Raw genomic sequence first — 27667 nt, 5'->3', positions numbered from 1 at the left:
TACTTTAATATTTGGGGATTTGATTTTTGTAAGCTGTTAACCCGACGCAGCGCCTGGCGCTTGCGCTGCTGTCAATGTCAATGTCATAGTAGTTACGCGCCAAAACTGCTGTTTGCGGCGTTGTTGTGTTGTGCTTAATGTGCTTTGTAATTTAGACTCACATAATTATAAAATTAAACTAAGTCGGTTATTATAAACAATAATCAAATAAAATGGAAGGATTCGATGATCCCGGTGTTTTCTTCTCCGACAACTTTGGAGTCGAGGATAATGAATCTCAAGACCAAGTTAACCTACAAGGTGTAAAGAAGAAGTTCAAAGAATTCATTCGCCAGTTTCATGTTGGAAATTTCAACTACAAATACAGGTAACAACGCATTAACCCAACACAATTATATACAATGTCAACATCAGGTTTATTCGTGGCTTCCTTATGTAAATACCAGAGCTGTTGATATCAGTTCCGTTCCATTAACTATTGATAAAGAGAACAAATACTACGGATATTTTGATGGGAATCGCGTTGTTTAGTTGGACACCTTGAAGTAGATATGACACTATGTAATAAGCTGCATTTTTGATACATAAATAAATCATTTTTCATTTTCATTTTTTCACTGGGACACGAAGACCCTCCTCCCTCTTTAATCTAGCATATATCTGAGAAATCGTGGATAGAAACAGGCAGCCTGATGCTGATTTGAGTTTTAGCTATTTATATCCAGTACAGGTGCGTTAATGGTCTTTATTAATAATTTCTACTGTGGTGTTAATAAAAGGTTTTTTTCTCTTTACAGAGATGCTCTTAAACGTAATTACAACCTGAGCAAATATTGGGTTGAAATAAATATAGAGGATTTATCAAGTTTTGATGAAGTTCTTGCTGAGAAACTGTACAAGAAGCCTAGCGAACATCTTCCAATTTTAGAAGAGGCTGCTAAAGAGGTAAGTCTTGTAAACTATTACTTAAAGTATCAATAAAGAACAGAGATAAGTGTACCATCCATTAACCTATCTTGTGCAGGGATTTTTTTTTTCTAATAGTTTCCTTGTACATGGATTTAAAAAAAGACCGGCCAAGTGCGAGTCGGACTTGCGCACTGAGGGTTCCGTGCTTTTTAGTATTTGTTGTTATAGCAGCGACAGATATACATCATCTGTGAAAATTTCAACTGTCTAGCTATCGCGGTTTATGAGATACGGCCTGGTGACAGACAGACAGATGGACAGCGGAGTCTTAGTAATAGGGTCCCGTTTTTACCCTTTGGGTATGGAACCCTAAAAAGTATGAATTTAGTCACCTCTTGTTTTGTTGAACACCTATAATAGGTACTTCATTTAAAAAAAATGTTTAATCTCATACTTGTGTTATGCTGAGTGTTAAAATAAACATTCCCTATATTAGTTTTTACATTGTGTGATACAAAAACAACTAATCTATTTAACTTTGGACAGTCTTATGATACTGTCAAGTTTGTCTGATGAATGATGATGTATATATAATGTGGCCATGGGACCTTTGTATAAAAACGCTGCAACAAAATAGTTTTTAGGTTTAATAGATTTGTCTGAATCAGTAGATCTCTAAAGTAAGTCCAGTTGGTAGTAAAAATTTGTGTCTGGAATTTAATTTTTAACAAATACCTATATATTTTCGGTTTACCACAATTACCACCCATCTACATCCTACACATACTCATAATTTTTTGCCATTTTAAACCAAAATATAATCTTCAGTTGGCAGATGAGCTGACAGCTCCGCGACCTGTGGGAGAGGAGACAGTTGAAGACATACAAGTGCTTCTCTCTTCTGATGCACACACATCCAATCTGAGGGAGCTGAAAGTAAGTTTACTCATACCATTACCCAGTTCCGACCGGACCAATAACTCCCATCTAAACATAACATAATTTAGATTAAACTTAACCTAAGTATAGTATACATGTACAGTTTGTACTGTACTCAGTAGATATAACACATAAAAATACTTACTTATAATATAATTGAGAGCGCACTATTTGCCAACAAACTGTCTACAGTTTGGAGAAACTTTTGTATACCTAGACATAAGTATATTTTTTTTAAATAAATAAATTAAAACAAAAAAATAATTAATTTTACTATAACATAAACATGCATTATTTTGTTGGATGAGTCTGAAAGAAATTGCTAAATTCTGGTAGAAAGGGAAAGCCAAGCTCGTTTCTTAACCGTTAAATGCATGATTTTTTTTTTTGCTTGAAAATAATATATGTCTTACATTATTGTTTACTGATTCTGGGAAAAATAATAAAAAAATTAAAACATCGATTTTCACTGCTAAACCAGTGTTAGAATTTACATAGGGTAAATCATTATTTATGTAAATTTATACAATTATTGGTAAAAGATAAAAAATCTTACTACCATTACAAATTTATACTATTTATAATTATACCTATAATAAAGATTTTAAATATAAATAATTGCAAACCCCAAAAATACCGCCTAAATTACATGCTAGAAATCATCAACTTTTCCAAATTTTCCGCCATTTCGTCTTAAAAGAAATGTAATTTTTTTTACTGCGCAAATTTGAATAAAACAACGGAAAGTGTATTAATTTACGATCAAAATAAAATAGATTCGGAGGCTTTTTTAAAGCACCAATAGGAGCACTCCACATATTTTGTATCGCGGCCAACTAGAGGCACTTAAATTTATACCTTTTACTGTTCAATTATTTTTTTATACCACGACGGTGGCAAACAAGCATACGGCCCGCCTGATGGTAAGCAGTCACCGTAGCCTATGGACGCCTGCAACACCAGAGATATTACATGCGCGTTGCCGACCCTAAATCGCCAAATTTCGCTAAATAGCTCTTTTATCAGCCTTTTGACTGTTTTGGGCAACTATACTGTTGTAAACCAGTATATTTGGAAGATTACATTAGTTTACTTCAAATCGAAGCTTTATTTAAGTTGTCAAGACCTGCACGGTGGCTACATAATGTATAAAATTAAATGTTTTAGTTGTGTGCATACATACATCACTATGCATTTAAGGGTTAAAAAAAGTTTAGAGAATAGGACAGTATAGAGGAATAGATTTGCCACACTTGCAAAATGAAATTTAGTTTCTCATCACCAATCAAATAAATTCCTCTCTTTTTTAGTCAGAAACCGTCTCCCGTCTGGTGAAGATCCCCGGCATAGTGATATCCGCATCAGGCATCAAAGCGAAGGCCACGAAAATCTCCATCCAGTGCCGCTCATGCCGCAACGTCATCCCTAATCTTCCCGTCAAGCCTGGCTTGGAGGGTTATGTCATGCCTAGGAAATGTAACACGTAAGTTATTGATAAGATCTTTTTTTTTTTTCATAGGGATTTTTTTCTGCCACTGTGTTTAAAGTGATTGAGTGTGATTTAGATTAGATTTAAATTTATTTATTTCAGGATAAAAATTACACTATATTGTGTTGTGTATTCATTGTGATTCTTTTCTTATTAGATTAAGTACTAGTTGGAATAAGATAGGAAGACTTTCTTCTAATACCCTAATTCTATAATCCGGCACTGATAAAAGTTTGAAAAAAAGGTTACAAGAGTGACCATTATAAATTATACACTAGTCTTTAGGAATTGGCTTATGCCTATGATCATAGAGTAACTTATACTAGAGCGGTACTGTCATAGTAAATTTTGTAACCCCAGTAAATTCACTGCCATCTGTCGACACACTTTAAAACTAAAAATAAATATTTATAAAAATACGATAAAATGTATTTAAATATGGATAAATGATTTTTTTATTTGCATTAATTATTTTTATATGATTTTGACCTATGTTCTTTCACTGGTATGCGTTAAAATTATAAATAACAAACGAAACAGTCAACGCCCTCTATACGAGTGTAGGCCAAAACTAGTGGCGCCATCTGATCGAAAATCAAATTTTCGTGATTTTCGAGGCACGTTTTTTCCTTAGACTGTATCAATCTATTACGGAGTTATATCTATCTTTGCTATGATGCATGTTATCTCATAAGTTAGTGTTAAGTATATTGCTATACCCTTACAGGGTTCATGTGGAACTGTATTAAATATCTATAAATTGTATATACAGATGTCAATCACAATGAAAAAATCAACGATGATCAACTCTGGTCAACGTGGGACTCGAACCCACATCCTTGGATTGCCGGTCCAATGCATTACCAATTGCGCAATTGGTAACGCATTGGACCGGCAATCCAAGGATGTGGGTTCGAGTCCCACGTTGACCAGAGTTGATCATCGTTGATTTTTTCATTGTGGTTGACATCTGTATATACAATTTATAGATTGTAATAATGTGGTACGTCCCACAATAAAAAAGGAAAATAGTTTTAAGAACTGCATACTAATATGAGTGCAATAAACAATTCTAATTCTAATACTTTACATTTAAAAGTGATGGTGCAGTACAGGGCTGAACCTCCAAACACACTTTTTCTCGTACAGATTTTAATCATTAAGGGTGAGGTATTTTTTTTAAAGGGTTGAAAACGGTCCACTTGGAATATATTATATCGTCAAGTTTGGCACTTCAAATGAAAAGGCTCAATTATTTTTAAATTTTGTCATAGTTTGTCTCCTGATTCTTGTAATATTGCTTGTTTCAAAATATTTAGTTCACTACGGTTTCATTCACTTGTATTTGTAGCCGCTTTTGGCGACATGTTTTGGACTCGTTGGGAGTCCTTCGTCAGGCACGAGTGTCCGCGGCGGCTGTACTCCGTGCACTAACCGCGCTGCCCGCCTCGTATTTTGAAATATGGCTCACGATAGTTTAATTTCGGATATTGCTTGTTCAATATTATATGATATGTTTAATGTATGTTTAAGACAATTCCCATTAAACAGTCTTTATTTATTTTTAGGGAGCAGGCTGGTCGTCCCAAGTGTCCATTGGATCCTTATTTCATCATTCCAGACAAATGCAAATGCATTGATTATCAGGTAAATTTAAACAGAAACGGGTCTTAATCGCGTGCACTTCCTTTTCAACCGACTTCAAAAAGGAGGAGGTTATCAACTAGACCGTTTTTTTATGTATCATTTTTTCCAGTGTTTTTTAGGGTTCCCTACCCAAAGGGTAAAAAGAGGACCCTATTACTATGACTCCACTGTCCGTCTGTCTGTCTGTCACCAGGCTGTATTTCATGAACCGTGATAGCTACACAGTTGAAATTTTCACAGATGATGTATTTCTGTTGCCGCTATATCAACAAATACCTTTGTGCCTTTTTGGCACAGACATCAGCCACCACCTTCCCTTTCAATTAGTTTGCAAGCATTATCGTGTACTTTTATTATGTACCTATGATGTGCTTTACCTGCCGCAGCTTTGTATGGTACTTTAGTAGCGATTATTATCGTCACGATGCAGTAATGGTAGTTACTTGTACGATAAACGGTTTAAAATATTTGACAAGTAAATTTTCTAGGTTGCGCTAGTATTGAAACAATTTGTAATTTTATATGCAGTAACCGGAATAGAATTAAGTATCAACTCTTTCAATAGGTGTTGAAACTACAAGAAGCACCAGAAAGCATCCCGCAGGGCGAGATGCCGCGCCACCTCTCGGTGTACTGCGAGCGCGTGCTCTGTGAGCGCGTGGCGCCGGGCGCTAGGGTCCAAGTTCTTGGCATCTACTCCATCAAGAAGATAGCAAAGCAAGGAGTAAGTAACAAAGGAAAAAAGATGGGACCAGTGCTCCTTAAGGGTCCCCGGCAAGCTCGGTTCTCCATAAAACCGTAGTTACGCTCTCATTTTAAAACTAGTATCTAGTTTACTCTGAAACTGTACTTACAATAGAATAAGGTATATCTATGTCTGTAATTAGTTTATGTAGCTCAGATACCATAGTTAAAACAATACAGTGAATTTAAGTTTTTCATACAAAACTTGTTTTTACTCTATTTCGTTTGTTTTATAAACTGGAGCTATATAAACTAATTTCAGACCTAGATATACATCATGTCATTGTATGTGCAAAGTTTTATTACAATCCAACACGTAGTTTTAAAATGAGAGCGGAATCACGTTTGTATGGGAAGGTGCAATTCGGCCGAACTTGCCGGGGACGGGTTTTGTTAAAAGTCAAAACGGTTTGTAAAGTAAACGCAATTCTATTGAAGGCACAATCTGACTCTCGTAATAATATAATTTTATTACCTACGCATAAAAAATAACCCCCTCCCACACTCGCCACCTCTAGGGAAGAACCACTCTTGCGCTTCTGAAAAACCACCATCTGTTCAAACTGTCATGTTGAGAAACGGACATGAAATTGAAAAGTAAAAGTGATAACACTGTGTACCGCCTGAGTGCACGCTCGAAACGGAGCGTGCAGCGTGGCGTCGGGCTCACAAGAGTCACAAGTGATGTGAGCAGCGTGCACTAAGGCCGCTCCTGTACGTTTGTATTTGTTTACCATGCACGCCGCACGCCCCACCCCCCATGCCCCACCCCGCTGCAAGCCCAACTCGGCGTCCACTCAGACCTTACACGAACACCTCTCGAACCATTTCCACAGAGGGAAGGGCGCGGCGACAAGAGCGTGGGCGTGCGCTCGTCGTACCTGCGCGCCGTGGGGCTCGCCGCCGCCGAGGGCGCCGCCGCCGGCCTGCTGCCCTTCACCGCCGACGAGGAGGAACACTTCCGGCGCCTCGCCGCTTCACCGGACATCTACGACAGGATCTCCATGTCCATAGCACCAAGTGTGTTCGGGGTTGTCGATATGAAGAAGGCGATTGCTTGTCTTCTGTTTGGAGGTGTGTAAACGAGGCCTATAGGTAATCTTAATAGCGACTTAATGCAGGATCTGGAAAATATACGGCAGTGTATAAAAGTAGAAACATGTATAATTCCTGAAAAAAGAGAGGTACTAGGTATGATTCCTGAACACTTATTTGAGCGTCACATAAATAGTTAAAATTTACGGAGACCGCAGGTTTACTTTACTGTACCTACTATTTATCCTGACGCTTCGAGCGTGACATTACCCTCTTGGACTCGGTCACAGACTGGCGAGGAATTGTATCGACATCTAGCTGCGTAGGTTTTCCTAACTGCCCGCAAAGTGGTCGTAATCAAGGCTCGGAAACCGGTTAAATTTCCAAACCGTTATCATGTACTTGGCGCAAAACCTTTGTAAAACCGTGATTATGGATTGTGAGTTAGCCTATACAAAAGACTCGTAATATCCTTTTCAACACACTTGCTCAAAACGACGTTTTTATTCCACCGATTTTTGGCTCATAATCCTAGATATGAAACACGCGTGCTCTTTCAGTGTATTATTCCACTCGTGCTTTTTCATTATATTATCCGACTGAGTTAAGAAGGTAACTGATTGCTAATAATATGCATGGAAAGGGAGCCTTCTTTAATTGGTCAGACTGGCGGGCACCGGCGCGCTCCTCGCGCCTGCGCGGTGCGCGGCCCGGCCGGCCCGCCCGCCGCGCCGCCCGCGGCCGGGGCGAGGGGCGGCCGGCAGTACGAGTATGACAGATGCAACACACAATACTAACTGTTTTAACTATTCAAATTTGATTAATATGAGTATCTTTTTTTCTCGCAAGTGTGTTGAAAAACGTCGTATGAAACGCGTGTGCATTGGTCATTACACACATCGGCTTTCTTATTGCGCGCTCGCTTACAGCTCGCGCGCACAATATCGCCTCGTGTGTAATGACCAACTTAGCACACTTGTATCATAATGTACTATTAATGACTAACAGGTGCCCGTAAGCGACTCCCAGACGGGCTGACGCGGCGCGGCGACATCAACATCCTCCTGCTCGGCGACCCCGGCACGGCCAAGTCCCAGCTCCTCAAGTTCGTGGAGAAGGTGTCGCCCATCGGCGTGTACACGTCCGGCAAGGGCTCCAGTGCGGCCGGGCTCACGGCTTCTGTCATCAGGGACCCGGGCAGTGTGAGCATCTTGTTACTAGACGCCGGGATAGTAATAAGTAAAATTTCGAACTTTCTTTCCTCTCATTACCGTTTTTTTGGTGAGTATCAATTACACTAAGGTTAGGGTTCCGTATACCCAAAGGGTAAAAACGGGGCCTTATTACTAAGACTCTGCTGTCTGTCTGGCTGTCCGTTTGTCACCAGGCTGTATCTCATGAACCGTGATAGCTAGACAGTTGAAATTTTCATAGATGATGTAATTCTGTTGCCGCTATAACAACAAATAACTAAAAACAGAATAAAATAAATATTTAAGTGGGTCTCCCATACAACAAACATGTTTTTTTTGCCGTTTTTTGCGTAATGGTACGGAACCCATCGTGCGCGAGCCCGACTCGCACTTGTTTTTGTACGCTGCTACCCAGTTAATGCCATAAGGCATAAACCATTGTACCAAGTTTACCATTTAAAAAAAAACCATTTATTCATCAAACGCAATATTTCCAATTTTCCAACAAATGTTACGCAAACATTGATAATATTGAATGTTTTGTTTAGCGCAATTTCGTGATGGAAGGCGGTGCCATGGTGCTCGCCGACGGCGGTGTAGTCTGTATCGACGAGTTCGACAAGATGCGGGAAGACGACCGCGTCGCCATACACGAGGCTATGGAACAGCAGACCATCTCCATCGCCAAGGTAGGTTCAACCTATACATACATCTATGGCGGTCCTTATTTAACGTTTAATGCAAGGGACGTTGTCTGTATAGAGTTCGACAAAATGCGGGAACATGACCGCGTCGCCATCTTCTTCGTCGCGTTATCCCGGCATTTTCGCCACGGCTCATGGAAGCCTAGGGTCCGCTTGACAACTAATCCCAAGAGTTGACGTAGACACTAGTTTATACGAAAGCGACTGCCATCTGACCTTCAAACCCAGACTAGACCTTATTAGTCCGGTTTCCTCACGATGTTTTCCTTCACCGAAAGGTTGTTGGTAGGAGGCGCGGTTCGAACCCGCGACCTCCGGATTGAAAGTCGCACGCTCTTACCGCTTATTTGATTTGACATCAAATAAACTTCTGACGTCAATAAGTTACTAAATAAGTCACATAGCACGACTTGGGGTCTTACCTAGAACAAAATTTGGATGGATGGCAGATCTGTGTATATCCTATTACTTATCTTTGCTACAATTACATATTGCATCATAATCAGCTGAGTAGTTTCATCAAAAAAGTATACCAAACAGCCAGTTACTTTTGCTGCATTTCCTTTCAATCCATTTATATTATAATCAATTATGTTATGGGGAATTGGTAGACGAAGGCGAAGATCGGTATTCCCATTCCTGTTTTGGCTCGGTTCCTGGTGGATTAACCTTTTCGACACCGTGTCAAACACAAAACCAGTCATCCAGACGCCACGTCACCGAAGTGTCAAAACTGAAATTGAACTTTATGCATATGCATGTAGGTCTATGTTGCCCTGTAGTCTATGACCGATTAATCGGTCTTTGGCGTTGAACCTACGGTGCGTATATATCGATCATTGGCGTCCAAAAGATTAAGAGCCCATCGACGTGCTCACTAGCGCCGCTGCCTAATAATTGTGATTATTTAAATTTAACGATAGATATTTAAAAAAGGGGGGCGCTACGTACTGTATTTTGTATTTAAGTACCTTTTCAATCACAATTATTAAGCAGCGGCGCTAGTGAGCACATCGAGGGGCTCCTAACATTGTCCTGTTTATTCACAGGCGGGCATCACCACAACTCTAAACTCCCGCTGTTCCGTGCTGGCGGCCGCCAACTCGGTATTCGGTCGGTGGGACGACACGAAGGCCGACGACAACATCGACTTCATGCCCACCATCCTGTCGCGTTTCGACATGATTTTTATCGTGAAGGACGAGCACGACCAGAACCGAGATATCGTAAGTATTCATCGCTCGGACCTTCATAAGGCCACTCGGCAAGCTTCGGGGCCTAAACACGGTACTCGACCGAAAAGCTCTCTATTATATCACGATTGTACAAAATGCTAATTTACATACTGGGACGTGTTTAAATTGTACTAAGACGTTGCGGAGCGAGAATCGACCATTATGAATATTTCCAGACGCTCGCGAAGCACATAATCTCCGTGCACATGGGCGGCGACAGCGCCGAGCGCTCGGCGGCCTCGGGCGAGCTGCCGCTAGCACTGCTGCGGCGCTATGCCGCGTACTGCCGCGCGCGCTGCGGCCCGCGCCTGGCCGCCGCGGCCGCCGAGCGCCTGCAGGCGCGCTACGTGCTCATGCGCACGGGCGCGCTGCAGCAGGAGCGGCAGGCCGACAAACGCCTGTCTATACCCATCACCGTCCGGTGAGTACGCCGCGTACTGCCGCGCGCGCTGCGGCCGCCGAGCGCCTGCAGGCGCGCTACGTGCTCATGCGCACGGGCGCGCTGCAGCAGGAGCGGCAGGCCGACAAACGCCTGTCTATACCCATCACCGTCCGGTGAGTACGCCGCGTACTGCCGCGCGCGCTGCGGCCGCCGAGCGCCTGCAGGCGCGCTACGTGCTCATGCGCACGGGCGCGCTGCAGCAGGAGCGGCAGGCCGACAAACGCCTGTCTATACCCATCACCGTCCGGTGAGTACGCCGCGTACTGCCGCGCGCGCTGCGGCCGCCGAGCGCCTGCAGGCGCGCTACGTGCTCATGCGCACGGGCGCGCTGCAGCAGGAGCGGCAGGCCGACAAACGCCTGTCTATACCCATCACCGTCCGGTGAGTACGCCGCGTACTGCCGCGCGCGCTGCGGCCCGCGCCTGGCCGCCGCGGCCGCCGAGCGCCTGCAGGCGCGCTACGTGCTCATGCGCACGGGCGCGCTGCAGCAGGAGCGGCAGGCCGACAAACGCCTGTCTATACCCATCACCGTCCGGTGAGTACGCCGCGTACTGCCGCGCGCGCTGCGGCCGCCGAGCGCCTGCAGGCGCGCTACGTGCTCATGCGCACGGGCGCGCTGCAGCAGGAGCGGCAGGCCGACAAACGCCTGTCTATACCCATCACCGTCCGGTGAGTACGCCGCGTACTGCCGCGCGCGCTGCGGCCGCCGAGCGCCTGCAGGCGCGCTACGTGCTCATGCGCACGGGCGCGCTGCAGCAGGAGCGGCAGGCCGACAAACGCCTGTCTATACCCATCACCGTCCGGTGAGTACGCCGCGTACTGCCGCGCGCGCTGCGGCCGCCGAGCGCCTGCAGGCGCGCTACGTGCTCATGCGCACGGGCGCGCTGCAGCAGGAGCGGCAGGCCGACAAACGCCTGTCTATACCCATCACCGTCCGGTGAGTACGCCGCGTACTGCCGCGCGCGCTGCGGCCGCCGAGCGCCTGCAGGCGCGCTACGTGCTCATGCGCACGGGCGCGCTGCAGCAGGAGCGGCAGGCCGACAAACGCCTGTCTATACCCATCACCGTCCGGTGAGTACGCCGCGTACTGCCGCGCGCGCTGCGGCCGCCGAGCGCCTGCAGGCGCGCTACGTGCTCATGCGCACGGGCGCGCTGCAGCAGGAGCGGCAGGCCGACAAACGCCTGTCTATACCCATCACCGTCCGGTGAGTACGCCGCGTACTGCCGCGCGCGCTGCGGCCCGCGCCTGGCCGCCGCGGCCGCCGAGCGCCTGCAGGCGCGCTACGTGCTCATGCGCACGGGCGCGCTGCAGCAGGAGCGGCAGGCCGACAAACGCCTGTCTATACCCATCACCGTCCGGTGAGTACGCCGCGTACTGCCGCGCGCGCTGCGGCCGCCGAGCGCCTGCAGGCGCGCTACGTGCTCATGCGCACGGGCGCGCTGCAGCAGGAGCGGCAGGCCGACAAACGCCTGTCTATACCCATCACCGTCCGGTGAGTACGCCGCGTACTGCCGCGCGCGCTGCGGCCGCCGAGCGCCTGCAGGCGCGCTACGTGCTCATGCGCACGGGCGCGCTGCAGCAGGAGCGGCAGGCCGACAAACGCCTGTCTATACCCATCACCGTCCGGTGAGTACGCCGCGTACTGCCGCGCGCGCTGCGGCCGCCGAGCGCCTGCAGGCGCGCTACGTGCTCATGCGCACGGGCGCGCTGCAGCAGGAGCGGCAGGCCGACAAACGCCTGTCTATACCCATCACCGTCCGGTGAGTACGCCGCGTACTGCCGCGCGCGCTGCGGCCGCCGAGCGCCTGCAGGCGCGCTACGTGCTCATGCGCACGGGCGCGCTGCAGCAGGAGCGGCAGGCCGACAAACGCCTGTCTATACCCATCACCGTCCGGTGAGTACGCCGCGTACTGCCGCGCGCGCTGCGGCCGCCGAGCGCCTGCAGGCGCGCTACGTGCTCATGCGCACGGGCGCGCTGCAGCAGGAGCGGCAGGCCGACAAACGCCTGTCTATACCCATCACCGTCCGGTGAGTACGCCGCGTACTGCCGCGCGCGCTGCGGCCGCCGAGCGCCTGCAGGCGCGCTACGTGCTCATGCGCACGGGCGCGCTGCAGCAGGAGCGGCAGGCCGACAAACGCCTGTCTATACCCATCACCGTCCGGTGAGTACGCCGCGTACTGCCGCGCGCGCTGCGGCCGCCGAGCGCCTGCAGGCGCGCTACGTGCTCATGCGCACGGGCGCGCTGCAGCAGGAGCGGCAGGCCGACAAACGCCTGTCTATACCCATCACCGTCCGGTGAGTACGCCGCGTACTGCCGCGCGCGCTGCGGCCGCCGAGCGCCTGCAGGCGCGCTACGTGCTCATGCGCACGGGCGCGCTGCAGCAGGAGCGGCAGGCCGACAAACGCCTGTCTATACCCATCACCGTCCGGTGAGTACGCCGCGTACTGCCGCGCGCGCTGCGGCCGCCGAGCGCCTGCAGGCGCGCTACGTGCTCATGCGCACGGGCGCGCTGCAGCAGGAGCGGCAGGCCGACAAACGCCTGTCTATACCCATCACCGTCCGGTGAGTACGCCGCGTACTGCCGCGCGCGCTGCGGCCGCCGAGCGCCTGCAGGCGCGCTACGTGCTCATGCGCACGGGCGCGCTGCAGCAGGAGCGGCAGGCCGACAAACGCCTGTCTATACCCATCACCGTCCGGTGAGTACGCCGCGTACTGCCGCGCGCGCTGCGGCCGCCGAGCGCCTGCAGGCGCGCTACGTGCTCATGCGCACGGGCGCGCTGCAGCAGGAGCGGCAGGCCGACAAACGCCTGTCTATACCCATCACCGTCCGGTGAGTACGCCGCGTACTGCCGCGCGCGCTGCGGCCGCCGAGCGCCTGCAGGCGCGCTACGTGCTCATGCGCACGGGCGCGCTGCAGCAGGAGCGGCAGGCCGACAAACGCCTGTCTATACCCATCACCGTCCGGTGAGTACGCCGCGCGCGCTGCGGCCGCCGAGCGCCTGCAGGCGCGCTACGTGCTCATGCGCACGGGCGCGCTGCAGCAGGAGCGGCAGGCCGACAAACGCCTGTCTATACCCATCACCGTCCGGTGAGTACGCCGCGTACTGCCGCGCGCGCTGCGGCCGCCGAGCGCCTGCAGGCGCGCTACGTGCTCATGCGCACGGGCGCGCTGCAGCAGGAGCGGCAGGCCGACAAACGCCTGTCTATACCCATCACCGTCCGGTGAGTACGCCGCGTACTGCCGCGCGCGCTGCGGCCGCCGAGCGCCTGCAGGCGCGCTACGTGCTCATGCGCACGGGCGCGCTGCAGCAGGAGCGGCAGGCCGACAAACGCCTGTCTATACCCATCACCGTCCGGTGAGTACGCCGCGTACTGCCGCGCGCGCTGCGGCCGCCGAGCGCCTGCAGGCGCGCTACGTGCTCATGCGCACGGGCGCGCTGCAGCAGGAGCGGCAGGCCGACAAACGCCTGTCTATACCCATCACCGTCCGGTGAGTACGCCGCGTACTGCCGCGCGCGCTGCGGCCGCCGAGCGCCTGCAGGCGCGCTACGTGCTCATGCGCACGGGCGCGCTGCAGCAGGAGCGGCAGGCCGACAAACGCCTGTCTATACCCATCACCGTCCGGTGAGTACGCCGCGTACTGCCGCGCGCGCTGCGGCCGCCGAGCGCCTGCAGGCGCGCTACGTGCTCATGCGCACGGGCGCGCTGCAGCAGGAGCGGCAGGCCGACAAACGCCTGTCTATACCCATCACCGTCCGGTGAGTACGCCGCGTACTGCCGCGCGCGCTGCGGCCGCCGAGCGCCTGCAGGCGCGCTACGTGCTCATGCGCACGGGCGCGCTGCAGCAGGAGCGGCAGGCCGACAAACGCCTGTCTATACCCATCACCGTCCGGTGAGTACGCCGCGTACTGCCGCGCGCGCTGCGGCCGCCGAGCGCCTGCAGGCGCGCTACGTGCTCATGCGCACGGGCGCGCTGCAGCAGGAGCGGCAGGCCGACAAACGCCTGTCTATACCCATCACCGTCCGGTGAGTACGCCGCGTACTGCCGCGCGCGCTGCGGCCGCCGAGCGCCTGCAGGCGCGCTACGTGCTCATGCGCACGGGCGCGCTGCAGCAGGAGCGGCAGGCCGACAAACGCCTGTCTATACCCATCACCGTCCGGTGAGTACGCCGCGTACTGCCGCGCGCGCTGCGGCCGCCGAGCGCCTGCAGGCGCGCTACGTGCTCATGCGCACGGGCGCGCTGCAGCAGGAGCGGCAGGCCGACAAGCGCCTCTCCATACCCATCACCGTCCGGTGAGTACGCCGCGTACTGCCGCGCGCGCTGCGGCCGCCGAGCGCCTGCAGGCGCGCTACGTGCTCATGCGCACGGGCGCGCTGCAGCAGGAGCGGCAGGCCGACAAACGCCTGTCTATACCCATCACCGTCCGGTGAGTACGCCGCGTACTGCCGCGCGCGCTGCGGCCGCCGAGCGCCTGCAGGCGCGCTACGTGCTCATGCGCACGGGCGCGCTGCAGCAGGAGCGGCAGGCCGACAAACGCCTGTCTATACCCATCACCGTCCGGTGAGTACGCCGCGTACTGCCGCGCGCGCTGCGGCCGCCGAGCGCCTGCAGGCGCGCTACGTGCTCATGCGCACGGGCGCGCTGCAGCAGGAGCGGCAGGCCGACAAACGCCTGTCCATACCTATCACCGTCCGGTAACTTCTATATGACCCTCCCCGTGGCGAAGCTTGAACCCCCTCGATGGCTCCATTTTGCTCAAAATTAAACTCCTAATTGATGGATATTCTCAAACATGGCATCTGCCCTCTTAACGTTTAAGTGCGATGTCTAAACCTTTTCACCACCCCGGCCGGTAAAGGCTCTTGATTGTTGTTTGTACTCCTAATTTCAAAAAGGGCGCTCTTTACTTGGGATGGGATAGAATGATAAAACCATTAACCTCACAAATAAAGCCAATATATTAAAATTAATTTTCAAACCTTATACCTAAGCTCTGTAAGAACATCGTTAGCTAGTTGCCCGGTCTGGTCAGCGACATCTAGCGTGAAATTTGGTAAACCTTGTATGCAGTTACTATGCAGTATACGGACGCGAACATGCCGCCCACCAAGAACAACTGTTCTTAACATAATACAGAATAACAAATAAACTTATAACTTTCAGAGAAATATTATATCTTTAACAGAAATATTGCTTTCAACATAAATTTAACTTAAATATAGTTAACATTTAATCGGCTAATGGCAAAACACAAATTCTCGAAGTAGGTCTTTTTATAAGACTATTTTTTGATCTAAGAGTAACAACTCGCGTTACCCTGTCCAAACCTGGATGTGTTTCAACCACTTGACCGAGGAGCCATCTAGCCGGTGGTAAATCAGGCTCTTTCACTAGAACTACATCGCCTATCTTAGGTTCTGGAGTTTGCTGAGTCCACTTGTGCCTTTGTAGGTACTGATTTAAATACTCTTGAGACCAGCGCCGCCAGAAATCCTGCATCATACGTTGGCATAATTGCCATCTACGTAATGGCGAAATTGGTACTTGGTCATAACACTGATCTGGTGCTACAATCAGAGGTTCTCCCACTAGGAAATGACCTGGTGTTAACGGAAGAGATTCTCCATTGTCATCAATGCGCCACAGTGGCCTTGAATTCAGGCACGCCTCAATCTGCGATAGAACCGTACTGGTCTCTTCAAATGTGAGTGTGGCATTCCCAATTACGCGTTTGAGATGAAATTTACAGGATTTTATCCCTGCCTCCCAAAGTCCTCCAAAGTTGGGGGCGTAAGGAGGTATAAAATGCCATTGAGTCCCGTTGGAGGCCATCCAGTCAGCCAGCTCGGGAACTAAACTTGACCTTTCTGCATTGAACAGATATTGAAGTTCCTTGGCCGCACCCACGAAATTAGACCCGTTATCACTATAGAGGTCGCTGCAGTAACCTCGTCTCGCGACAAACCTTTTGAATGCAGCGAGAAATCCGGCAGTTGATAGGTCACTAACTGCTTCTATATGAACGGCTTTGGTAGCCATGCATACAAATAGGCAAATATACCCTTTGTATGACTTGTTTCCCCTACCCTTGGAAACACGTATATTGATGGGCCCGGCGTAATCTACCCCACTATGTACAAACGGTCTTGCTATGTTCACCCTAGGCGAGGGTAATTGCCCCATTAATTGGTTCCGAATGATGGCTGCGTTACGAACACATGGAATACATTTCCTGACATGTGTTTTAGCTAAGTTCTTGAGACCTGGTATACAGAATTTAGCCCTAATGTAATTAACCATTAGCGGTGCTCCTCCATGTAAAGTCTGGAAATGTGCATCCCGAATGATAAGCTGAGTCAACCACGCTGATTTCGGCAACAACATTGGATGTTTTTGATCGTAGGCCATGTCCGCGCTCTGGAGCCGCCCACCAACACGAATTATTCCGAAATCGTCGAGCTGTGGAGTAAACGAGGTAAGTTGGCCTTTCTTCTTTAGTCTACCTTTTTTGATTTCCTCTATTTCTTCCGCATATGCTTGTTGCTGACTCTTTTTTACCATGATTGCTAAAGCTTCGTCTAACTCAACTTTCAGCAAGTAGGTATGATTTTTTCTTTTATTTTTCAGGAATCTTCGGCAGTATGCAACAACTCTCAACATCTTCGTGAGTGAAGAATACTTCGACCACATAGGATCTTCACCATCCGATTCAGTTACCACAGTTTCCAAGTGAGTATGTATTTTCCTTTCTTCTAGGTGAGTATTGACTGTCTTTGATGTTTTGTAGTTAATCACTTCTTGTTTCAGCCAAGCTGGTCCGGTTAGCCAGAGTTCAAAGTTACTTAATTCAGATGCTGAGATCCCTCTTGATGCACAATCGGCCGGGTTCTGCTCTGACTTTACGTGCGACCATTGGCTCCGACTAGTGGCTGTCAAGATCTCTGAACATCTGTTCCCTATAAAAGTCTTCCATCTGCTTGGGTGACTGCTTAACCACGCTAATACTACCTCCGAGTCTGTCCATGCATGTATATTCGATTTTTCCACGTCTAGCACCTCAGAAACTTCAACTAATACCTTAGCTAGTAATACCGCACCGCATAATTCCAGTCGAGGAATTGAAATTTGCTTAATTGGCGAAACCTTCGTTTTGCATGACACCAGACTGACGCGTATCAACCCTTCTGCATCAATAACGCGTAAATACACCACCGCGGCATATGCATCGTTCGACGCATCACTGAACCCATGTAGTTCAACTAACATGGCATCAGTTCTGTGATTTGACCAGCGAGGAAGTCTGAATTTGGTGAGCTGTGACAATTCTTCCCTATAGTTCAACCATTCCTCAAGCAGTGGAGACGGTAGCTCTTGATCCCATTCGATACCAGCCAACCAGAGCCTTTGAATGAATATTTTCGCTCTTACGATGCTAGGTGCTATCCATCCAAGAGGATCATATAGTTTCGCAATGTCTGATGTAACCTTTCTTTTAGTTACAGGTGCTGTTGGTGGAGGTAGCTGAACTGTATAAGCAAATTCGTCCCGATGTCGATCCCAGGTAAGTCCTAATATTTTATTTACCGCTTCTTGCTTCATTTCTATTTTTTTTTGCTCTTCTTTCCCTGCTGTGCTTTCTCGAATTTCATCTAACACAGCTTTACTATTGCTTGACCACTTTTGAAGTTCGAAGCCTCCTTTGCTTAATAGCGTCTTCATCTGGTGGTAGATCTCTACTGCTTCTTGCTCGGATTGACAACCAGACATCAGGTCGTCCATGTAGAAATCCTGACGTATCCGACTAGCTGCAAGAGGGAAGTCTGCACCCTCATCCAAGGCTAATTGAATCAACGTTTTGACAGCTAGGTATGGAGCTGATGAGACCCCAAAGGTAACTCTATTTAACTTGTATTCCTTTACCCTTTCATTGTTGTTCTCTCTCCACAGGATGCGTTGGTACTTAGTGTCTCTTTCATCGACTAATACTTGCCGGTACATCTTGACGATGTCGGCAATGAAGACAACTGGATGCATTCGCCAACGCATGATTATGTGCCTCAACTCTGACTGCAACGTAGGACCCACCATAAGGTCGCTGTTTAAGGACACCCCGTTTGTGCCCTTGCAAGACGCATCGAAAACTATACGAACCTTTGTAGTTTCCCGGTCGTCACGCACAACAGCATGGTAAGGTAAGTAAAATCCTTTTTCCTTAGATTCTTGTTCTGACAAAGGTTCCATGTGATTTAAATCCCTATATTCATGGAACACCTTTGTGTATTCTGTTTGCAGGCGCTCATCGGTTTGAAGTTTCCTTTCCAGAGAGTGGAATCTTCGCAACGCTATCTCTCTGGACCCACCATCTACACAGGCTGGTTGCTCATCCCTGAACGGTAATCTAACAACGTATCGACCGTTCTCATCCCGTGTAGTAGTTGCTTCGTATATCTCCTCACATCTTTGTTCTTCAGGTGTTAAGATCCGTTGTTTGTTGCTAGGTTCTGATTCAAGTTCCCAAAAGGACCTCAGCAACTGTTCCACCTGAGTGTGCATGCTGACCAGCTTGCAGGAGATGTTCGCCTGTAAACCTATTTCACCACATAAAATCCATCCCAGAGACGTCTTTTGTGCCACCGTAGTCTCCTGGGGAGATTTGAATAAACCTGGTTGAATGATCCGAGCATAGACCTTTGCTCCTAACAACATGTCTATTTTATTTGGAGTGTGATACTCAGGATCTGCGAGCTCGACACTTTGCAACTCAGGCCAGGATGTAATAGATACCTTTGCAGAAGGTTGATTCGAGGTAACTTTGTCTACTACATATGCTGTGACTTCAATGGCACTGCTAGTGTCAGAGCGCGGTGCTATTGTAACTTGAACCGTAGACTTCAGCACTGTAATCAGCTGACCTCTCAATCCTGTCACTGTAACCTTAGCTGGAGTTTGTTTTAACCCGAGTAACTGAACTGTCGCTGAGGTGATGAATGACACTTCTGAACCCGGATCTATTAGTGCCCTTATTAGATGATATTCTTCCTTTTCCCACATTTTGGCTTTTACAACAGCGGTAGCCAGTAACCCATGCTGAGAGACTTCATTTAAGAAGTGATTTGAAACACTGGTTCCCGGTGTAGCTTCCAACGATGGATTTGTGAGTTCCTGTGTGTGAACGTGTGCCACCGTTTGACTAGCTGATGGCACCTTGCCTTCATTTGCTTGAGTGTCCCCTTTTTGATGTAGCAGCGAGTGATGTCGCCTGTTACAGATTTGACAATTTGTTGTCAGTTTACAATATCTGGCAGAGTGATTATTACCCAAACAGTTGAAACACATCCCGTTGGTTTGAACAAAATTACGCTTAACATCGACATCTAAAGCATTGAAATCTTTGCAATGTATTATCCTATGCTCACCTTTACAGTAATTACAAGATACATTGTTGGAGATATGCAGATTACTAACCCTTTGCACCTGATTGCCCTTGACCTGACTAAAATTTCCCTTGTAATTGTTATTTACATATTTAGGTTTTTGGGTGAATCCCGGTTTTGGTTCCAAAAATTCCAAAGAATGATATCTTGTTTGCAAAAAGTCTTTAAATTGTTCCAGTGTCGGTAACTCTTCAGACAGAGATACAGATTCGCTTACTTTACATTCCCAGTTTTTCCGACTTTCTGGATCCAATTTATGACTAACAATGTAAATGATAATAATATCCCAAGTGCTTGTATCAATTTTGAGACCAGACAATGCATTCAACGTTTCCGTGGTACAATCTAACATATGCTTAATATCAGTGGCAGACTCAGTCAAAAGAGGCTTTTGTGCAAAAAATCTTTTTAATATGCAATTCGCCAAATATTGCTTATTATTATAGCGATTCTCTAACTGGGTCCAACACTGGTCATAACTTTCACTAGAAATGGGTATGTGTCTAAGAAGCTGTTCAGCTTCGCCTGTCAAATGCGCCTTGAGGTAGTGAAGCTTCTGGATGTCATCGATGTCCTGATTTTTGTGGATGAGTGAAGTGAACAAATCCCGGAATCCCATCCACTCCTCATACTTTCCCGAAAAAGTTGGAATCGTGATCTTAGGGAGCTTCACATGACTCGATTTTGACGTTGATGCTGTAGTTGACAACATGGGACTATCATTGCTGGGTGTTGCCTTTAACTTGCTCAAAGCGTTCTTAAGTTCGCACTTGTAATCCATATATGACTCGTTGGTTGCATCATACACATCGTCTTTTATGTATGCAGTGTCTTGTAACATATCTTGCTCTGGCAACATCAGTATCTGCATATGCATACGTGAAAACTGATCCCATATTTTTTCTAAGCTTTCAAGTCTGGTTTCAACGTATGAGATGGTAATCCGCTCCTTCGGAGACTTTTTGTAATTACTGAAAGCCTTGGTAATACGAATACTTTGATCTGTTTGAAAATTGACACTAGCTTCCATCTTACTACTCATCTTGAAAATTTACAAGTCCCAGCAAACTTATCATAAAATTTCTAAGTCCCAAATAGTCACGTAAATTTGCTAAGTCCTCAAACAGTAAATCTTGAAAAGTTACGTGTTTTTTGTTTTTGCTCATAAATTTTCTAAGTGTTTGGCTGATGTTCGATATGAAATCGGGCATAGGTTCCCCGTCGGTTCACTTTTTCTTAAATTATTCTAAGTCCTAAACACTTTGAAATTGTCTTCTGTCTATGAATTTTTCTAAGTCCAAATTTGACAGTTCTATTTTCCAATATTATTTTGACAGGTGACAGTTCCAATTAATGACACTTTGCACAGATAAACATAAATGTACTCACTGTTTGAAATCTTCTTACACTTCACTTCACTAGTACTTGAACCTTAGTTGAATCTTCCCGCCAAGTTGATCCACCGTGACGTCACTCAAGGTCACGGCGCTGCTGACTCCGTCGACTGCTCCAATCCGCTGCCGCCCTCGGAGACTGCGTCCTCGACAACAATCCGTTGCCACTTGACGCAGGAACGCACCACTAAATACTAAGGCCCAGTACAATCCGGCTCGAAGGACCATATGTTTGTACTCCTAATTTCAAAAAGGGCGCTCTTTACTTGGGATGGGATAGAATGATAAAACCATTAACCTCACAAATAAAGCCAATATATTAAAATTAATTTTCAAACCTTATACCTAAGCTCTGTAAGAACATCGTTAGCTAGTTGCCCGGTCTGGTCAGCGACATCTAGCGTGAAATTTGGTAAACCTTGTATGCAGTTACTATGCAGTATACGGACGCGAACAATTGTTCAAAAACTAATGAGAAAGTTGCATTTTATCCTCATGTCTCGCAAAGTAATCGAGTGCAAATTTTGAGTTGTTTCCTTATGTTGGCTGGTAGAATGGACTCTATCAAATGATGAATTTGAATAATATATATTTAATAATGTTCATTTGGATTTGATTTTGTTTGATATATTACAGTAAATATTTTCCTCGCGTTGGTAGTAAAAATTTTCAAAAAAGATACCGGTTTAACTGGTTAACCCCGGGTTAGTGGGATGGTTTAAGTTGCAGTTAGGGATAAACGATTATCAACGGCTTGTTAGATTTGACCGACGTGTATGAGTAACGCCATCAGACTATATTTTGTGGATATTTCATTGACAATAGTCATTTCCTTTTCAGACAACTTGAAGCCATCGTCCGCATCTCTGAATCTCTCGCCAAGATGCAGTTACAGCCATTCGCGACTGAAGCGCACGTGACCGAAGCCCTGCGGCTGTTCCAGGTGTCCACGCTGGATGCGGCCATGACTGGCAGCTTAGCAGGTAAATATCGACATTATGTAGTTAACATAGAGTTCTAAATCCCTCGCCAAGATGGTGATGCAGCGATTAGCGACCAAACTTGCGTGAACGAGGCAGGTTTCAGCCCTTACTAATTATCCCTGGCCAACCGTTCGACCCTACAGATGTCTTATGTGACTGAAGCTAGGGAGTAAACATTTTAAAATACACTACTTTTCTCTTGACCAATAGCACAGTTATCAAATTTAAAAAATGTTCAAAATATGTGACCAACCGTATCATTCTTGTTAGTTTCAAATTGTCTTCTTTTTATCACAGGTGCTGAAGGCTTCACGACAGAAGAAGACCACGAGATGCTATCCCGCGTCGAGAAGCAGCTCAAGCGACGCTTCGCAGTTGGCTCCCAAGTATCGGAACAGACCATCATACAGGACTTCCTGCGACAGAAGTACCCGGAGCGCGCCATTCAGAAGGTCATCCACACCATGATCAGGCGAGGCGAGCTGCAGCATCGCTTGCAGAGGAAAATGCTGTACCGACTTTCTTGATTGTATGTTTGTTGTTTGTCTTGTGGAAAAAGTGCCCTTCTGGAGAGTGCCTATTAAAAATACATGAAGGTAGCGGAATTTCCCTGGTTAAATAGAGAAGTCCCTATCTCTGCAATCCGTCAAATCATCTCATGTAAGGAACCCACTGTGGCAGACTACGAACGCGCTCGTGAGCTAGAAAGAACCGGGCGAACATAATTATAATGGCGGTGCCCGCGTGCCACTGCATTTGTGTTATATTCGTTTGGATAAGTATAAGGGAATGTTGGAAGCGCCTGTGTGAGCTCACGCACCTATCCTTCCATAAGGCTGCGTTTCCACCAGAGATGTGCGAGGTAGCTGAGCGGTGCGAGGCTGTGTAGCGGGCTCTTTTCAAATAAGCGAGCGGAGTGTGGCTAGGCGAGAGCGAAGCGCGCGCGCCACACTGCTTGCGTCTCGCAACACATCCTTCCCTTGTTTTGTATGCACAGAAACCTCGCTCCGCTGAGCTGTTTCCAGTAGAGCTGCGCTCAGAGAGGATTGGTAAATGACGTGTTTCTAATTCTATTGGTTACATCACTGATGAAAACGCAGCCGCATACGTCCAATTTCCTTGATAAATTATATAAATAAACGAATTTTTAGAAACGTTACCGTGTTCTGCGATTTTCATCAGTATTTTTATGACGCACTCGCTTTCCGATCTATTTTTTAAGTTTGTTACTTGTAATCGAAATAAAACCACCTCATTTTATAAATTTGGTTTTATTCAATAGCATCTAATGCACAGGCAAACAAAGACATGCTCACAGCATTAATAGACTTTAACATCAGTTATACTGATCGGGATCACATGAGATTACTAAAATACTAGCTAGCAGCCTCTAGAACGATAATACTGGTCTCCTTGTAGAAGAGGTAGAAATGACTAGTTTATTGAGCCATCGGACTCTTACGTTTTCGAAAATCTTCAGTTATTCTTTGATTACTTGAGGTGGGAGTTTGAAAGGGTATTCAGGATGTTTTTCGACTCCTTTCCAGAACAGGAAGTTAAATATACGGCCATCTTCACCTTTGTCCAGCTTCTTGAGACGGTTCATGTCTTCTTCGGATAGTTCGAAGTCGTATATTTCCATATTTTCCTGCAAAGTGAAAGCAATAAATATTTCGACAACAAAATAATATCTCTCACAGCTAAAACTTAACCTGTGGGACCAAAAGCAGATGCGCGCATTACAAACTCTAGCGTAATTGTCCGTTAAGAGACGGCGAGAGTTTGGCTAAGCTAACTCTGCAGCGGCAAAGTGTGGAAGTGCGTCATATTTTATGGCACTTCTAACACTACCGCTTGCCAAGTCGGTGCAGTTAGATATTTTTAGTTATCTATTATATCGAGGAGAGCCTAATACTATACCTTCAATCTATGTTCGCTGGTGCTCTTCGGTATGGCAACAATGTCCTGCTTCACAAGGAAGTGTAGCAGCACCTGCGCCGGAGTCTTCCCGTGTTTATCGGCGATCTCCTGGACGATTGGGAGCCCAAGAATGTCGGGGAAAGCATCGGGGCTGAAATTAAAAATATATCATTTTGAAAAAATACTCTCAAATTCATACATTTTTTTCGTGCTGTTTTCTGTGTAGACGTGGCACGTCTTTATCAACCGAGCTTCTTCGCGCGGCAATTTTCTCGCGAGGCGGCTCCTTCTGTGTGGACCGACCTTCTTGGGCCTACTCTCGTACAAAAAGAAAAGTTTTCTCTTATGTTCCTGAAAGCTAGTGATACTGTAGTCTATCTTCTGGTTGTGACTATTATAGGAAAAAAAAAGGGAACTACGGCACAGTACGACTATACCTAAACTGTAGACATCTGACTTGGCGATGAACTTTTGAATATAAAAGATACTTTTGATTTCAAATCTGTGTACGGCTTATTGCTTGCATTCCGAAATCTTGGAATAATTTTCCAATATTATTATGATTCCGGAATGAGAGCACTGAATATGGAAAATTCCGGAATTGGATTCAAGTACTTTTATTAGATTTTAATACGTTTACTACTAAAAATTTCCAAGAAATTACACTACGCTGGTGTTATTAGCCGTCGCAAAGCAAAGCAATACATTTACTTGCCCAGAATCCTACGCGAAACTGGCTTAATCAAAACATTCGGCCGGAATAAACTGGTTTAATCTCAATAAGGCTTACGTTTTGGGCACTAGTAAGCTAGTCGGCAATGCATGAAGGTAATAGATATAGCTCAATACTTTAATACATAGAAAACAACCTAAATTCAGAAATGAATCATCGTTATAAACACAATGAATGCCCTTACCGAGATCGGAACCCCAGGATCTTCATCTTCGTAAACAGAGCCAGCCAGTACCTACTAGGATACGAAGCCGTTATATTTAGACATTATGTAAAACTGGGCATCAAATGCAGGGCCTGATTTACCCACAGGCTAATAAGGCAAAGCGTAGGGCGCAAGGACCAAGGGGGCGCGGCGGCGGCTCTGAGTTGAGACAAGCGGGGGGGATATACATAGTCAGCCTAGGGCGGTCAGAACCCTAAGTCAGGCCCTGATCAAATGGTTTGCTAGCATCCGTAGTTTCCCTAAATGAATACGGCCGTGTCATTGAAGTGAATAAAAGTGACCATAGTAGTAATACGGTGCTAAAATAAGCGGTCCAAACACGGCACTACTCAATATAAAGATATTTCTCGATAAATAATTCTTCAAATAAAAAATAAAAATAGAAAAAGTACGGAACCCTGGGTGGGCGAGTCCGACTCGTCCGGCTTTTATTAAAAAATCTAATAAAAATATTATGAACCTTAATTCCGGAACCAGTTCCGGATATCCTGAATTAGGACCCAATATCGAAAATCAGTTCCGGAATTGAAAACCATCCGATATTGCATGCCCTACGGCCATACCTATACTTATACTTATTCACGAAGTGATCCTTCGCCCCCGGGCTGCCCAGCGGGGCGTAGGCCGTCACCACAATATTATTGACAGCACAAAACTTCCTCAACTGCTGCTGCTGAAACGACGCATGGAGCTCCACTTGGAGAACCTGGGGCAGGACCGAGGCCTTGTCCATGATCTTCTTGATTTGGTCTTCGTTAAAGTTGGAGAGGCCTAGGTTTCGGATTAGGCCTTCTCGCTGGCATTCTTCCATTACCTGGAATAGCAGAATTAATTAGAGGAGGTATCTTAAAGTAGGTCTTCTCAAATTCCCAGCCCAGGCACACAAGAAGAAATCCAATACTTTATTTAATTTAAGGTATTCTTCCAACATTCAGCTAGAATGTGTCAAGTATGTTTTTCTTTTATCTTTTTAAGTGATCCCAACATCTCCTTTTCGGTTTATCTGCACCCTGGCCAGCCGAAGTAACCATTTTGACCCACCTTACCCAGTGCATGCGGCAGATGTCCAGCCCAGTCCCACTTAAAAAACCTACTTAATAAAACGGATACAGGAGTTGGAAGGGGCAGACCTCGGTGGACTTTCTCTGATCAGATCGGGGAAATCCTGAAGAAAGGCCAGGTCAAGAGCACCCTAAACCGGCGAGCGTGTATGAGGAATGTTATGAAAGTGAAGGAAGCGAAAGAGGTATGTCAGAATCGTAGCAAGTGGAAAATGATTATATGTATGTACTTAATAAAATGTTGTACCTTCCATATTTCACAATGATTAGTTGTAACATCCAGCAAATAGTCTCCATCGCTGTTGACTACCGGTGTGAGAGCCTCCGGGTCACACACGAAGGCGAACGGCACATGGATAAGGTAGAGATCGATGTAGTCCATGTTCAACTTAGTGAGTTGCAGTTCTACAAATTTTCTAACATCTGATGCCCTGTTGCCAACATGTGGGAGCTGTAAAGTAATACAATTTTATTAAATAATAATTTATTAAACTAACTAAACTAGATAGAAACTTTTGTGTAAACTTGTTTATCCATACTAATATTATTAATGCTAAAGTCTGTATGTCTGTCTGTGTGTTACCTCTTCACGCTTAAACCGCTGAACCAATTTAGTTGATATTTGGCATAGAGATTGAGTCCTGGGGAAGGACAGGGTAGTTTTATTTTCGGAAATCATCCCTAGAGAGAGTTAAAAGGGGGGTGGAATTGAGAGATTTAATGAATGGCCTGATAATTGATGTCAAGCAATTAAGCTTATGCTCAATTTGAATGATTGCTATGACACTTTATCAAGGCGTTAAACTTACTCTAGCTGCTGTTACTGGTTGCAAAAGCTAGAATGCAATAAAGTGATATACATACATATTATACCATAAATTAAAGTTTGTCACAAAGGGATATGGAAACATTGGAAACCAGAAAGTAATTCTTTAAAGTTAAATTATAATTATTATTTATAATATTACCTTGGTTGTGATGAACAAGTCCTTCCTAGACCCTTTTCCACTATTTATCCATTCGTTCACAGCGGCACCAATGGCTTCTTCATTGTTATAGTTAAAGGCAGTGTCTATGTGTCTGTATCCCAACTCCAAAGCCTTCAGCACTGTCGGCTCAATTACATTAGAAGGTGCCTGCAAATTCATACCAATAAATATACAACATTTTAATAAATATAACCAATATTTATGTACTTAGCCACTAAAGCCCCAATACTTGAGTGTTCTAACCTGCCAAGTCCCTAGCCCTATGGTTGGCATGGAATCGTTTGTTTGTGATAGGGTCACCGTCTGCATTATTCTGATATTGTTGTAATAGAAGCGTACAGGTGTCCTGAAAGAAGTAGAAAAGATAGCAAGCAGTGTTTTCGTTCCAAGATTCATATAATATTAGCAATGTGAGTCTGACGGGTTGAAACTTGGCACAAAGCCAAAAAAGGGCGTATTTAGAGTGTGCGTACAAAAACTGATCAAGGCAACCAGTGTAAGCTATTTATAATGCAGTAAATACCACCAACTTATGAAGCCGAAACTATGAAAAAATATTGATTTTTCCATGTGACGTAAGAATAA

General features: G+C 46.6%; 2 protein-coding genes across 3 annotated transcripts; one reads left to right on the top strand and one right to left on the bottom strand.

Moving 5' to 3' along the window:
- Nucleotides 1-104: 104 nt before the first annotated feature.
- LOC134748440 (DNA replication licensing factor Mcm5) lies at nt 105-23519 on the top strand. Its single transcript, XM_063683226.1, has 13 exons — nt 105-367; nt 798-945; nt 1738-1845; nt 3159-3331; nt 4906-4984; nt 5550-5708; nt 6565-6802; nt 7772-7965; nt 8505-8645; nt 9710-9886; nt 10072-10316; nt 22011-22153; nt 22451-23519. Exons 1-13 carry the CDS (start codon nt 213-215, stop codon nt 22678-22680), a joined length of 2190 nt encoding a protein of 729 aa, XP_063539296.1. The 5' UTR covers nt 105-212; the 3' UTR covers nt 22681-23519.
- Nucleotides 23409-27638, bottom strand: LOC134748439 (1,5-anhydro-D-fructose reductase-like). Of its 2 annotated transcripts, none has more exons than XM_063683223.1 (6): nt 27326-27638; nt 27062-27235; nt 26341-26544; nt 25596-25846; nt 24074-24224; nt 23409-23801 (listed from the first exon to the last, which is right to left on the bottom strand). In XM_063683223.1, the coding sequence occupies exons 1-6, from the start codon at nt 27476-27478 to the stop codon at nt 23634-23636; spliced, it is 1101 nt and encodes a 366-aa protein (XP_063539293.1). In that variant the 5' UTR covers nt 27479-27638; the 3' UTR covers nt 23409-23633. The 2 variants fall into 2 exon arrangements, with proteins under 2 accessions (XP_063539293.1, XP_063539295.1); XM_063683225.1 differs by having other exon boundaries at nt 27062-27229; nt 27326-27636.
- Nucleotides 27639-27667: the final 29 nt, after the last annotated feature.

The sequence above is a fragment of the Cydia strobilella genome, chromosome 16 (genome assembly GCF_947568885.1).
Source record: "Cydia strobilella chromosome 16, ilCydStro3.1, whole genome shotgun sequence".
NCBI classification, from domain to species: Eukaryota; Metazoa; Arthropoda; class Insecta; order Lepidoptera; family Tortricidae; genus Cydia; species Cydia strobilella.
The sequence above is the reverse complement of the archived record's forward strand: the minus strand, read 5'-3'. Positions and strand labels throughout refer to the sequence as shown.